The following is a 13,861-nucleotide window of genomic DNA, read 5'->3' on the forward strand; positions in this document are numbered from 1 at the left end:
GTCGCAGTGTCCCATACCCATAATGCATAAAAGTTTCACTGTACATGTGCATACAGAGTGAGGTGAAACGGTGTTGGCGGGTCTCAAGTTGCATTTCAATAGCAGACACCAGTTGGCCATTCAGTCAAGAAGACTGAGCGTTTTCCATAGTTTCCTTAAATCTGTTTTGGTCAATGCCTCCACGATTTCGTCAATCAGCTACTTCCTTGCACGAGCTGAGCTACTGTTCCGTCTCTAATCATCCGACGTCGACGACCAGCTAAACACTAATCATCCTTCCTTCCTTTCACACGACTATCTTCATCTTGCTGACTATGACCCTCTGAACTCGCAGCTTATTGTGGTGGAATCGGCTGGTCCCGGCGGAGGTTCGATTCCTCCCTCGGGCATGGGTGTGTGTGAATGTCCTTAGGATAATTTAGGTTAAGTAGTGTGTAATCTTAGGGACTGATGACCTTAGCAGTTAAGTCCCACACACATTTTAACATTTTTTTTGTGGTGGAATGTTCCTGCTGAGGGTCGACTACTACGTGATGGTTATATTAGTTCCAGTTTTGGCCACCAGATACAAGCCTGGCGCTGTGAATGCAAGAAACAAGTAGAAAAGGTCAAACTCGTGAGAAAAGTACGAGGGCCATTCAGAAAGTAACCTCCGGTTGATTTAAAAAAATACACCAAGTTAAATAAAAATATTTTAATATATACATCTTACAACTACATCTTTGCACTATTTTTCTACATAATCTCCATAGCGATTGAGGCACTTATCGTATCTCTTCACAAGCTTTGAAATTCCTTCTGCATAAAAATCACCCGCTTGTGCCTGGAGCCAGCCTGTGACCGCATCTTTGAGCTCTTCGTCGTCATCAAACCGCTGTGACCCGAGCCATTTCTTCAAATGCATGAAGAGGTGATAATCACTTGGCGCCAGGTCTGGGCTGTAAGGTGGATGGTTGATAACGTCCCACTTGAAGGACTCAAGAAGGGCCGTTGTTCTGCGAGCAGAGTGAGGACGGGCGTTGTCGTGCAAAAAAACGATACCGGAAGTCAGCATACCACGGCGTTTGTTCTGTATAGCCCGTCGTAACTTTTTTATTGTTTCACAGTACACGTCTTGATTAATGGTCGTACCACGTTCCATGAATTCAACCAACAACACCCCTTTGGCATCCCAAAACACCGTTGCCATCAGTTTTCTGCCAGAAAAATCTTGCGAGGCTTTTCTTGGTTTGGTAGGCGAATTTGAATGTGCCCACATCTTTGATTGTTCTTTTGTCTCAGGGGTCACGTACTTAATCCAGGTTTCGTCACCGGTCACGATTCTGTTTAACAATGGTTCTCCTTCGTCCTCATAACGTGACAGAAAGTCTAATGCAGAGGCCATTCTTTGAGTTTTGTGGTGGTCGGTAAGAATTTTGGGCACCCATCGTGCACAGAACTTACGGTAACCCAATCTTGCTGTCACTATCTCGTACAAGAGAGTCTTAGAAATCTGTGGAAAACCAGTAGACAACTCCAACATTGAGAAACGTCGATTTTCACGAACTTTTGCATCAACTGCCTGAACGAGTTCGTCAGTCACCAATGATGGTCTACCACTCCTCTCTTCATCATGAACGTTTTCTCGTCCACTTTTAAATAAACGTACCCATTCACGGACAACTCCTTCACTCATAACTCTTGGTCCGTACACGGCACAAAGCTCACGATGAATAGCTGCTGCAGAATATCCTTTGGCTGTAAAAAACCTTATGACAGCACGCACTTCACATTTGGCGGGGTTTTCTATTGCGGCACACATTTCAAACTGCCACAAAAACTAAACTAGCGCAGGTACGACGTTCACTCGACCACGGCTTGATGCCGGCTGACCTGTTGAGTGCGTGAACGCACAGATGGCGTCGCTACTCCCCCCACAACCCGCACTGTGACCAATCGGAGGTTACTTTCTGAACCGCCCTCGTATAATGTTGATTTCATTATTAACCGCCACTTAACACAGCTTTGTTCAATATGAGCACTGGAGACGTGGACGAGATGCCATACAGGGCCAAATTTGCACCTGGTAACCAAAATTGGAACTGACTTTTTTCAAGCGTAAATCGCTTCCGCAGTAACGCAAGAGCACATCTACAACGTTTCGCTGCTATACAATAATTACAGCCCACACTGGACCTCTGTGAGCAGCTGCACTTTACTTGTAGGCACCTGATATGTCACAGCTGTGTAGGGAAAAATACAGGTTCGAAATATTTCTGCAACCGCACTGTCTAGAGCATTAATGCTGCCATTCCCAGGCATAGTTCGTTAATTTTCTTTCCTGTGTCCTAGAGGGCAGAGTTGCGCGTAGTCAGCAGTGCACAAAAATCAGTAAGCGTGTGCTCTGTCCTATATTACGGACTGGCAACCTTACGAATCGCTGTGATAATCAGCCGGCAGGGAGCTCGTTGCGCGACGCTAAATGAGAAATTTGTGTCTGCGAGCCAGGAAATGCGTCCAGTCATCAGTTCTGAGAGACAACCACGCAAAGCACAGTCTAGAAGCCGCCGATAGGCCCTTGAGATAAAGACAAAAGGAGCAAAATCCACCGCTGACTCGTATTTGGAAGTTCGTACGTATCCGGCCGCGGAGGATAGTCTAATTCGTGTAATAAGCTTATGTGTTTGTCCGTAAAATGAATAATTCTATAATTTAATATTCAAAACGGTAAAATTACTCTGATTACACTTTCCATGGTGTCACAGGAATCGTAACAACGTGGATATTCTTAAGATATTTGTAGGACAGAAAGAAGCTTCTTACAGATCTATAAGAAATAAAATGCTTGTGATGTTGAATATAGTGGAACCGAATTACTGAAGGTAGGTAATACAGGGCGTCCTAAGCTCTTAGGGTCAAAATATAGAGATGGTAGAGGACTTTAAGCTAAGTATTTTGAGATAAGGAACTAATGGTAAGAAAAGAGTATGGAATACATAGTACTTTATGATTATATATCGTCTTCTTTTCCTGTCCTTTCTGCCCCCCCCCCCCCCCCCCCGCTCCTGGTCCCCTGTGGCGCCATTTGTGTACCCCATCTTTTATTGCAAGTGAAAGTGTGAGGTGAGAATGTTTTCGAAATGTTTGTGAATCGTCTAACTAAGGCAGGATGTGCGTACCACTCCGGCATTCACCTAGTCAGATGTGTAAAACTGCCTAAAAACCATATCCAGGCTGACCAACACACTGGCCCTCGTCGTCAACCCGCCAGGCGGATTGGATCCGGGATCAGCGCGCCTCCCTGAATCCCGGAAGCGGTGTGCTACCGAGCGCGACTGTCCAGTCTCGTCTTTATAGTTATATATCACATTACAGAAACAAGTTAAACTCGGAGCATCTGTTCAAAGTGACTACCGCCACTCTAAAATCACGCATTAAAAAGAAGCTTAAAATTTTATCGCACTTTTTCGAATATCCCTGTTGCCTGTTGCATAATGAGACAAGCAGACAGGAGCATACCATCAAGTTCCTATTCAGTTTCATACGCCACTAGGTTCGTGTAACCACAAACGAAAGAGTCTGTAAGAGCAAGACGTAGCTATCGCACTAACCATGGAACAGGACTTCCCTTTCCAATTCGGCGACGTGGGTATCTGTTGATCAGGTGCTTACGTTAATATCGAACTGGGCTGGCGAACAGTGATGATGAAACCGAATACTGTAGCGAACAACGAGAGGTACAATTTGGCTCTTAGTGGGATACTACATCTCGAGGTTCTGTGATCAGTGTCACCAAGAAATATGAGGGCGCGCTGAAAATTAATAGGCTACCACGGAATTTTTTATGTGAAAAATCTTAAAGGTTTTTAAATAAAACAAACTTTATTAACATTTTTCACCTTTATTTTTCACGTCTAACATAGTCACCCTGGTGACGAACACATTTCTCCGAACGAGAGATCAATTTGTTGACACCGTCGCTGTACAACGTTTTACTTTTTTGCGGACCACAACCCCACCTCTGCTTGCACCGCTTCGTCACTATCAAAGTGAAGTCCGCGAAATTGTTCTTTAAGTTTTGGAACCAGATGAAAATCGGATGGGGCCAAGTCGGGACTGTATGGAGGATGATTGATAACAGTGAACCCAAGGCATCGGGTTATTGCAGATGTCGCAGAGCTCCTGTATGGTCTGGTATTGTCATGCTGAAGGAGAGGGTGCTCCATTTGTGAACGAAATCGAAACTCGATTACCTCACGCTGTTCTTCACGCACCGACGTGGTTACGTCACACACCGCCATCATACAAGATAAAATTCGGAGGCTTCTAAAGGCAGAGGGATGAAATACGTAGACATGAAGAATAAAGATGTAGAACGTTAATAACGTTTCCTTTATTTTAAAAGTTTTAAGAGTTTTCACATAAAAAATTCGGATTACTTTTCAGCACGCCCTAGTGCCAAGGAAAGGTTTGAACTTTGTACCAAAGCCCAGACATTTGCCAGTTGTTGATTTTATGAGTTCAGTCGAACAGGCTGTTTTTAAACTGCATCCGGCGCTACTGTGGAGGCCAGGAGCGAAGCATGCTGTCTATTGACGAGGGCACTGTCACCTAAGAGTAATATTACAGTAAGTGAGTGATCTAATGGCTCCGAGCCCTACGGGACTAAACATGTTAGGTCATCAGTCCCCTAGAACTTAGAACTACTTAAACCTAACTAACCTAAGGACGTTACACACATCCATGCCCGAGGCAGGATTCGAACCTGTGACCGTAGCGGTGGCGCGGTTCCAGACAGAAGCGCCTAGAACCGCTCGGCCACACCGGCCGGCAAGAAATCCTCAGTTTGGTAATGAAGGTAAATGTGTGTGTGTGAGGGAGGGGTGGGGGGAGGTGAGCAAAAACTGTAGAGAGAGATCTGCTTTGATTTCTCTCAGGGTGGGTCCTGATATTGTTATCTTACCCACGGACAAGGGCAATGCTACGGTTGTGTTGGAAGAGCGGGGTTATGTACATAAGATTCAGTGTTTGCTATCTGATACAGCATATCGCAGATTCACAATCAGTGCGACCTGACGAAAACGGTCGAGAGGAAGACTAACACTCTCCCAAAAATAAGTCTCTGCCGCAGTATGCTACGAAGAGTCTTAATTCTTACTGTGCTGCCCTCCTTGATTATAATATACCACAGAAAGTAGCACTGTTTTCCAAAACGCGCGAACATTAGATGCTCAGCTCATGCACTTCACATGAGACATACAGTATGTGATCTAAAGTATCCAGACAACTCCCAAAAACATACGTTTTTCATATTAGGTGCATTGTGCTGCCACCTACTGCCGGGTACTCCATATCAGCGACCTCAGTAGTTATTAGACATCGTGAGAGAGCAGAATGGGGCGCTCCGCGGAACTCACGGACTTCGAACGTGGCCAGGTGATTGGGTGTCGCTTCTGTCATACGTCCGTACGCGAGATTTCCACACTCCTAAACATCCCTAGGTCCACTGTTTCAAACGTGTTAGTGAAGTGGAAATGTGAAGGGGCACGTACAGCAAAGAAGCGTACAGGCCGACGGCGTCTGTTGACTGACAGAGACCACCGACGGTTGAAGATGGTCTTAAAGTGTAATAGGCAGACATCTGTCCAGACCATCATACAGAAATTCCAAACTGCATCAGGATCCATTGCAAGTACTATGACAGAAAGGGGGGAGGTGAGAAAACTTAGATTTTATGGTCGAGCGGCTGCTCATAAGCCACACATCACGCCGGTAAATGCCAAACGACGCCTCGCTTGGTGTAAGGACAGTAAAAATTGGACGATTGAACAGTGGAAAAACGTTGTGTGGAGTGACGAATCACGGTACACTATGTGGCGATCCGATGGCAGGGTGTGGGTATGGCGGAAGCCCGATGAACGTCATCTCCCAACGTGTGTAGTGCCAATAGTAAATTTCGGAGGCGGGGGTGTTATGGTGTGGTCGTGTTTTTCATGGAGGAAACTTGCGCCCCTTGTCGTTCTGCGTGGCACTATCACAGCACAGGCCTACATTGATGTTTTAAGCACCTTCTTGCTTCCCACTGCTGAAGAGCAAGTCGGGGATGGCGATTGCTTCTTTCAACACGGTCGAGCACCTCTTCATAATGCACGGTCTGTGGCGGATTGGTTACACGACAATAACATCCCTGTAATGGACTGGCCTGCACAGAGTCCTGACCTGAATCCTACAGAACACCTGTGGGATGTTTTGGAACGCCGACGTCGTGCCAGGCCTCACCGATCGACATCGATACCTCTCCTCATTGCAACACTCCGTAAAGAATGGGCTGCCATTCCCCAAGAAACCTTCCAGCATCTGATTGAACTTATGCTTGCGAAAGTGGAAGCTGTCATCAAGGCTAAGGGTGGACCAACACCATGTTGAATTCTAGCACTACCGATGGAGTGCGCCACAAACTTGTAGGTCATTTTCAGCCAGGTGTCCGGATACTTTTGATCACATAGAGCATTAAGGAGGCACCCAGGTGCAGCTGGTGTTACTGGATTCAACTATGCACTGATGCCTATTAACGATAGTGTATTCGTGCAGGGACTGTAGATACATTTGTAGCTTGTTTGATAACTTTTTCGCAGATCGAACGTAACACGTACCCTGTATGAAGAGTCATCCTCAGACTTGCAACAAATATTCGGCTGTTATTCGGCTATTCGGATACTTCTATTCTATTCGGCCGAATATCGAATATCTAGGTACTATTTGGGTGAATAACGAATACTTAAGTAAGATGTTTTGTTGTAGTCAGACAATTGGTACAATGAAAATACCGATTTATTTTATAATAATGTACTTTTCTTGTAATCATTAAAGTAGTCATAGGTACATAATGAACATCCGTATTATAAAATTTAACAAAACACTAGGTATCAAAGAAAATAACTTTATGTATTCTGCGGACTAAACACGCAGATCGGTAACAACCGAGCGGGTTGGACGGCGCGGTGTGGGAGGGAGGTAAGTACATTGGAAGAAACGAGCGAGAAACAAACACGTCGATAGAAGATTTCCCGCCACGTGTCGGCCGAATACTTTTGCCTAATATTCAGTTATTCTGTCAGAAAGCCCGTAGAATATTCGGTATTCGGCATGTGGCCGAATATACTATTTGCTGCAAGTCTGACAGACACCTAAATAATTTCAGGTGTATCCAATGTAAGACTAACAGAGTGAATATTTGCTTTAATGTTACATATTAATGATCTAAAAGATAGTTTTAGTGGCTACTTCGGCAGCGATAAAAGTTACCACTTTATTTGTGGCTCGGTGAGTAAAGGTCAGACTTCAAAGATTCAGGGTTCAATACTCGGTCAACCCTAGAATTCTTTTTGTGTTACTCATTGCTCTGTTCATCTCTTGCAATGATTTATAGATTTGAAAAGCGGCATTGCACCTTGGTTAGGAGCGCACGTTGAGCTGTAGGTCCTCCTATGGCTGAATAGGGAAGTCTAGTGGTCGGAGGAAGACAAATGCGTACCACGTGCAGCAAACCGCTATGATGTTCAAACCCACCTTCGGATTGAGGGCAGCGTTAGTTTCCGAGTATAGATGTGGATCTCTCTAGTAATTGTGGATGGACCTCAAAAGGTGTTGCAAATGTTACTGAAATGTTCTTCAAAGAGTGTAATAATTGTGGAAGGAAATAGACTCAGCCTAGCTGTTCGCTGGAAAGACGAATGGAGCAAATAGTCCTCCGCTTTTCATAATATCATAATATGTCTTGCCTCACCGCTACTCCACCCTGACTCGACAAGCCTCCCAAAATTTGGTCTACCTAAAATAGAATACGACGAGCTGTGGAAGATCTGCTGAATGGTTGTGTATGTGGGAAAAAATAACTTCTCCAATGCGCGATTGTGGAGCTGCTAGGCAAATCATACAACATATAGTTTAAGACTGCCCCCTGACAGCCTTTACTGATGACCGTTCCGAATTTCTGCTTGCTTCCGGAAAGGCGGTAAAATTTATCAGCAATTTGGTTATTCGGTCTTAGTTGTGTTCCCGTATACTTCGTGGTTCTATGTATTTTTGTATATATTCTTTTATTCTTTTTCTGTGATCTGTAGGTTTTGAATGCAAACTTAATGGTTGTATTGTAGACTATTTAAATGTAGTAATTCGTGCGATGTACTATGCCATATGCTAGATAAATATATAAACATCAACATATAGTAAGATGTAAGAGGAAAATTTCTGAAATACATAAAACGAAATACTGTATTAATGTACAGTATGCATGGATGCGTATTATTAACAGTGGTTGCTAAATGCACAGTAACTTGTTTTAAATAGCAGAGCAATTGCCTAAATCTCAGGTTATGAAAAGTGAAGATTGTCATGTGCATGTTTGATTCGTAAAATCAATCCATTTACACTGAAAGATAGCGCCGCAGCTTGTCGACAGAATATAACGGGTAAGGCATACTAACATAAACCGAATCCGTTTGCCGATGGAAGCAGACTACACTACTATGAACCGTGCCGCAGGATGAACAAATGGTACAGATAACAACGCTTATGGTATATTAATATTGACTGAATCCACTTGATGATGAAGTTATACTTTACTGAAACGTCTAGTGTAATTGTAAAACAAAACTGACTGTGATATTAGTAATAAAATCTTGTCATTAGTGGACTAAGAACCGCAGCTTGTATTTTATTGAAATGAAGTGTACGGATTTTATTTTGTTAAACTATCTTCTATTCAGAGTGTTTACTGTTTATTCCCTGATGGTTTGCATTAATAAAAGACATTTCGTACGGATACTGCAAATTTGGGTTAAAGTGCACTCTTTCGTGTCTAGTGTAGGCGACATAAATTACTGCGATGGAAGTATCCTACAAAAGCGCCGGGCGATTTTGCAATATGCTCGTCAAGCAGGGACCCTTACGACGTAAGATAAATGTAAAAGACAGAGAAGATGCGAAGACGTCCAGTCAGCGCGACAGCGTTACTGAGATCATTACGACGCCAGTGGCACACACTACGAAACAAAAGACGTTTAACGTTAACACTTCGAGAGTGTAAAATTCGAATAGACTCGGGAAAGCCGGCTGCTGTGACCGAGTGGTTCTAGGCGTTTCAGTCCGGAACTACGGTCGCAGGTTCGAATCCTGCCTCGGGCAAGGATGTGTATGACATCCTTAGGTTAGTTAGGTTTAAGTAGTTCTAAGTCTAGGGGACTGATGACCTCAGATGTTAAGTCCCATAGTGCTTAGAGCCATTTGAATTTTGAAGACTCGGGAAACATACTGCTTCCTGGCGGATATATCTAGCGAAATGAGTATGACCCTAGTATCAGAGAAATTCGAGATATTACTGAATCTGATGACCAGTCGAACCTTCCGCACACCATTCGCAAATGAAATAGGAAAGGTGGAGAAATGACGTTAGTGGCACGAGAACTATTCGCGCTACACACAATAAGGCGGTTTGTGCAGTATAGATGTAGATGCAAAAGCAGGTCTACATCTTCATGGCTACTCTGCAATTCACAGTTAAGTGCCTGGCAGTGGGATCATCGAACCACTTTCACACTATTTCTCTACTGTTCCATTCTCGAACATCGCGCAGGAAAAACGAACGCTTAAATCTTTCCGTGCGAGCTCTGATTTCTCTTATTTTATTACGATGACCATTTCTGCCAACGTAGGTGCGCATCAACAAAATATTTTCGCGTGCGGAGGAAAAAGCTGGTGACTGAAATTTCGTGAAAAGATCTCGCCAACAGAAAACGCCTTTGCTTTTATGATTGCCACCCCAACTCGCGCATCGTATCCATGACACTCTCCCCCCGATTTCACGATAATACAAAACGAGCAGCCCTCCTTTGAAATTTTTACAATGTCCTCCGTCAGTCCTATTTGGTAAAAACCCTATAAAAATGGCTCTAAGCACTATGGGACTTAACATCTGAGGTCATCAGTCCCATAGACTTATAACAACTTCAACCAAACTAACCTAAGGACATCAGAAACACCCATGCCCAAGGCAGGATTCGAACCTGCGACAGTAGCAGCAGCGCAGTTCCGGACTGAAGCGCCTAGAACCGCACGTTCATTCGTTCACCTTCCCCACATCATTATCTATGTGATCGTTAGTTTCAGTTTTCGTAATTCTTATCCCTATATATTTAGTTGAATTGACAGCCTTTAGATTTGTGTGATTTATCGTGTAACCGAAATTTCGCGGATTCCTTTTGGGTAGTTGCTAGCATGACCTCGCACCTTTCATTATTTAGGGTCATTTGCTACTTTTCGTACCATACAGATATCTCGTCTCAATCATTCCTTAAATCGTTTCGATCTTCTTGTGACTTCACTGTGCATTAGGTGTCAGCATCATCTGCAAATAGTCCAAAATGGCTGCTCAGATTGTCTCCTAAATCAGTTATATTGATTAAGAATACCAGAATCACTGTCAACGATGTACAGATATTTTCATTAAGTTTTGCTGACGATCAAGCTATTATAGCACAAGATGATTATGACCTTGAGTACATGATACGACGTTTACATCAGTAATACAACAAATGCGGATTACAAATGAGTTTAACAAAAACAGAGTATCTGGTGGTGAATAGTGATGCTAAATTTGAAGTACACATCAATGACAAAGCAGTTATGAGACAGGTAGAGAAATTTAAATATCTCGCGGCACATATTGATAAAAATGGATTGGGCCATACAGGAGTAAAATATAGAATAAAGCAAAGCAGAAAAGTGTTAGGGTGTATGAATTCTTTTTGGGGGGTGAGAATATTTCCAACAGTAATAAGAAAAGAGGTGGTAGGATAATAGTTGAATCAGTGCTATGCTATGGATCAGAACAATGGATCTAAAATGCGGATCTCAAAAGAAGACTAACAGCTGTGAAAATGGTTTATTTGGGTAGGAGTGCGAGAATATCATGAATCGAAAGAAAAACTAATGAGGGAGTAAGAGTTAGAATGAAGTCAAATGATACAGTGATAGATAGAATTGAAAGAAAATCATTAAAATGATACGGACATATGATGAGAATGGACAAGGAAGATGCGCCGGATAAAGAGGCTTGGCGGCGGATAACAGGAATACAACAAGATGTTGTTACTAATTAATCTTTGTATTGATTAATCCTGTAATAATAATAAGAAGAAGAATACTAGGGGTGCTGTAACCCTTTCTTGGGGAACGTCATGTATTACTAATATGTTACTCGACGGCTTTTTGTTAGTTACTACGAACTATGGCCTTTCTGGCATGACATCACAATGAGGTCGCACAACTGACACGGTACGCCCTAGGCATGACGTTTGATTGGGAGCCACTTGTGGTCCGGCCGTGTCAGACATTTTCTCCGCTCCAGGACTGGGTGTCGTACTGTGCTTGTCTTCGTATCGATCGTCATAACTGTCACTAGAATCATCTGCATGGCGTCACAGGATAAGTCTAAGCCTATGTAACTTCGTACCAGGATACGGCTTGACCCTAATGAATATTCTGAATCTTCGAAACACACTGGCGTGTCGTCTTTTCACTGCTGAGACGGCTGTATAGGCACGTGCCGAAAACCAGTACATAAAGAACAGCCGCTTATGAGGAATGGTATTCTGCAAATTTAGAAATATGGGATCAATTTGAGATCTCCTGTCGATAGCACTCATTATTTTATGAGAATAAAATGAGCTAGTTGTGTTGCACAAGAACGATATTTTCTGAATCCGAGCTACGTTGAAGGTAATTGATGATCTTCGAACACAGTACATGTTCCAAAATTCTGCTGGAAATCGACCTCAGTGATATGTGTCAGTGATATCTCCTATTTCCTTTCTTGAGTATTAGTGTGACCTGTGCAGCTTTCCAGTCTTCAGATGCGAATCTTTCATCCAGTGAGCGGTTGTACGTGCTTTCCAAGGATGAGGCTGTTGTATCAGCATACTCAGAATGGAATCTAATTGGTATATGATCTGGACCGATTACTTGCTTTTATTAAGTGATTTAAATTGCTTCGCTATACCGAGGATATCTGCTTCTAAGTTACTCATGTTGGCAGCAGATCTTGATTCGAATTCTGGAATACTTATTTTGGATTCTCTGGTGAAAGAATTTCGGAAAATCGTATTTAGTAACTCCGCTGTAGTGGCACTGTCACCATAAAATTAGCATCGTTGTCGTGCAATGAAGGTGTTGATTATGTCTTGCCGCTGGTTTACTTCACATACGACCAGAATCTCTTCGGATTTTCTGCCATATTTCGAGACAGAGTTTCGTTGTGGAATCTATTAGAAGCAGTTCACATTGAAATGAGCGCTAAATTTCGAGCTTCTGTGAAACTTCGCCAACTTGGGGATTTAAATACCGCATTTTTTTTTCTCCTACGACAGTGTTCAGACCTGTTATATGTACCATGGGGGTCAGTTCCGTCTCTTATTAATGTTTTTGGTGTAAATATCTCAATTGCTGCCGACACTGTTTCTTTGAATTTGAGCCACAACAGGTCTACGCTTACAGCTAGTTCGGAAGGAATAGAAACTCTTAGGAAGGCGTCGAGCGAATTTTTATCGCTTTTTTAAATACATACATTTTGCGTTTATTTTTGGTGGTTTTGCACGTTACAGTATTCAGTCTTGCTAGAACGCCTTTGTGGTCACTAATCCCCTTTTCCGGCATGATGCTCACCATTTTCTCAGGATTATTTGTTGCTAAAAGATCAATATGCTTTCGCAACCATTTATACTTCGAGTGGGCTCCTGAATAATTGCTCAAAATAATTTTCAGTGGCAGCATTTAGTACAGTTTCGAATATAAATGACATTCTTAAGTTACCAGAGTCGTCTTGACACAACATTTACTACTTTACATTTTCAGGGGTTGCTTCAAGGCGACTCTGTTATTCGGCTGACGATTCGAGATTTCACCTGCGAAATTCGTCGAGACAGACGTAATTCTTATACAAATTTGACACGGTCTTCAATCACTACTCGCAGTAAAAACCACGGCTGCTATATTACGATCCTATATCACAAAACCGACGTTGTCGTACGGTTACGATTGTTAGACATTGACTAAAAGAGAGATGCAGATATAAAATTTTTGAAAGCTGCTGCTGGCTACAGCTGTCAGAGAGGTGAAGAGGGTATAAGTGAAAGTATCGGGAAAGAAGTGAAGATATTTTCTCTGATGAAGGAACAGTCGAGCGTAGGAACAAATGGAAAGAGCGTAACACAAAAAAGCAGAAAAGTCACTGCTAAGGTATAAGCCGAAATCTACCTGTAGAAGAAGCCCTCGAAGCGGTCGAGCAGCCGCACGGAGTCGGTGCGCTGCTGGAAGGCTCGCGACATGGAGGGCGGCGGCGGCGTCGGAGGCGGCGGCGTCGCGGCGGCCAGCGTGGCGGGCAGCTGAGCCTCCGACAGGTCGCCGTCGTCCTCCGGCTCTGCCAGCGGCGCGCGTCCGGCCTCCATGTCAGCGAAGCGATACGTCGCGCTGCCGGCTTCGCAATGCCGGCCGGGAGCCGCCGCTTTGTCCCAGCTGCGCGCCTCGGCCGCCAGGCGCCGCCACCGTTGCTGCCAGACGCAGAAGCCAGCCGCCCACACCCGCACGGCTCTCGCTGCGGAGGCGCGCCCTTCCCACTACTTTACAGGGCTCCAGCGGTAGCAACGTCAGTCAAAAGCTCTTTGAGACGTGACTCCCGGCTCAAAGCTAATCTCGCGTGGTAGATAAGTTCCCGTTTTGTTTCCTGGAATCCACAGAGGGCACCTTCCTTGCCCTCCGTACAGACATTCACAGCACTTGGCGACCTCTGCATCTATATCCAGGCGTGGACCCGAGGGAGGTGCGGTGG

The 13,861-nt window shown here is 43.9% G+C and overlaps 1 protein-coding gene across 1 annotated transcript in view; it reads right to left on the bottom strand.

The window, feature by feature from the left end:
* Positions 1 to 13,369, bottom strand: part of LOC124554700 (patched domain-containing protein 3-like) — a 633,296-nt gene extending 619,927 nt beyond the window's left edge. The window contains exon 1 of the mRNA XM_047128324.1: positions 13,291 to 13,369. Within this exon, the coding sequence (XP_046984280.1) occupies positions 13,291 to 13,361 (71 nt within the window). The 5' untranslated portion in view covers positions 13,362 to 13,369. The remainder of the gene's footprint in view (positions 1 to 13,290) is intronic.
* Between the last annotated feature and the right edge of the window lie 492 nt (positions 13,370 to 13,861).

This window comes from Schistocerca americana, chromosome X, assembly GCF_021461395.2.
Source record: "Schistocerca americana isolate TAMUIC-IGC-003095 chromosome X, iqSchAmer2.1, whole genome shotgun sequence".
In the NCBI taxonomy this organism is placed as follows: Eukaryota; Metazoa; Arthropoda; class Insecta; order Orthoptera; family Acrididae; genus Schistocerca; species Schistocerca americana.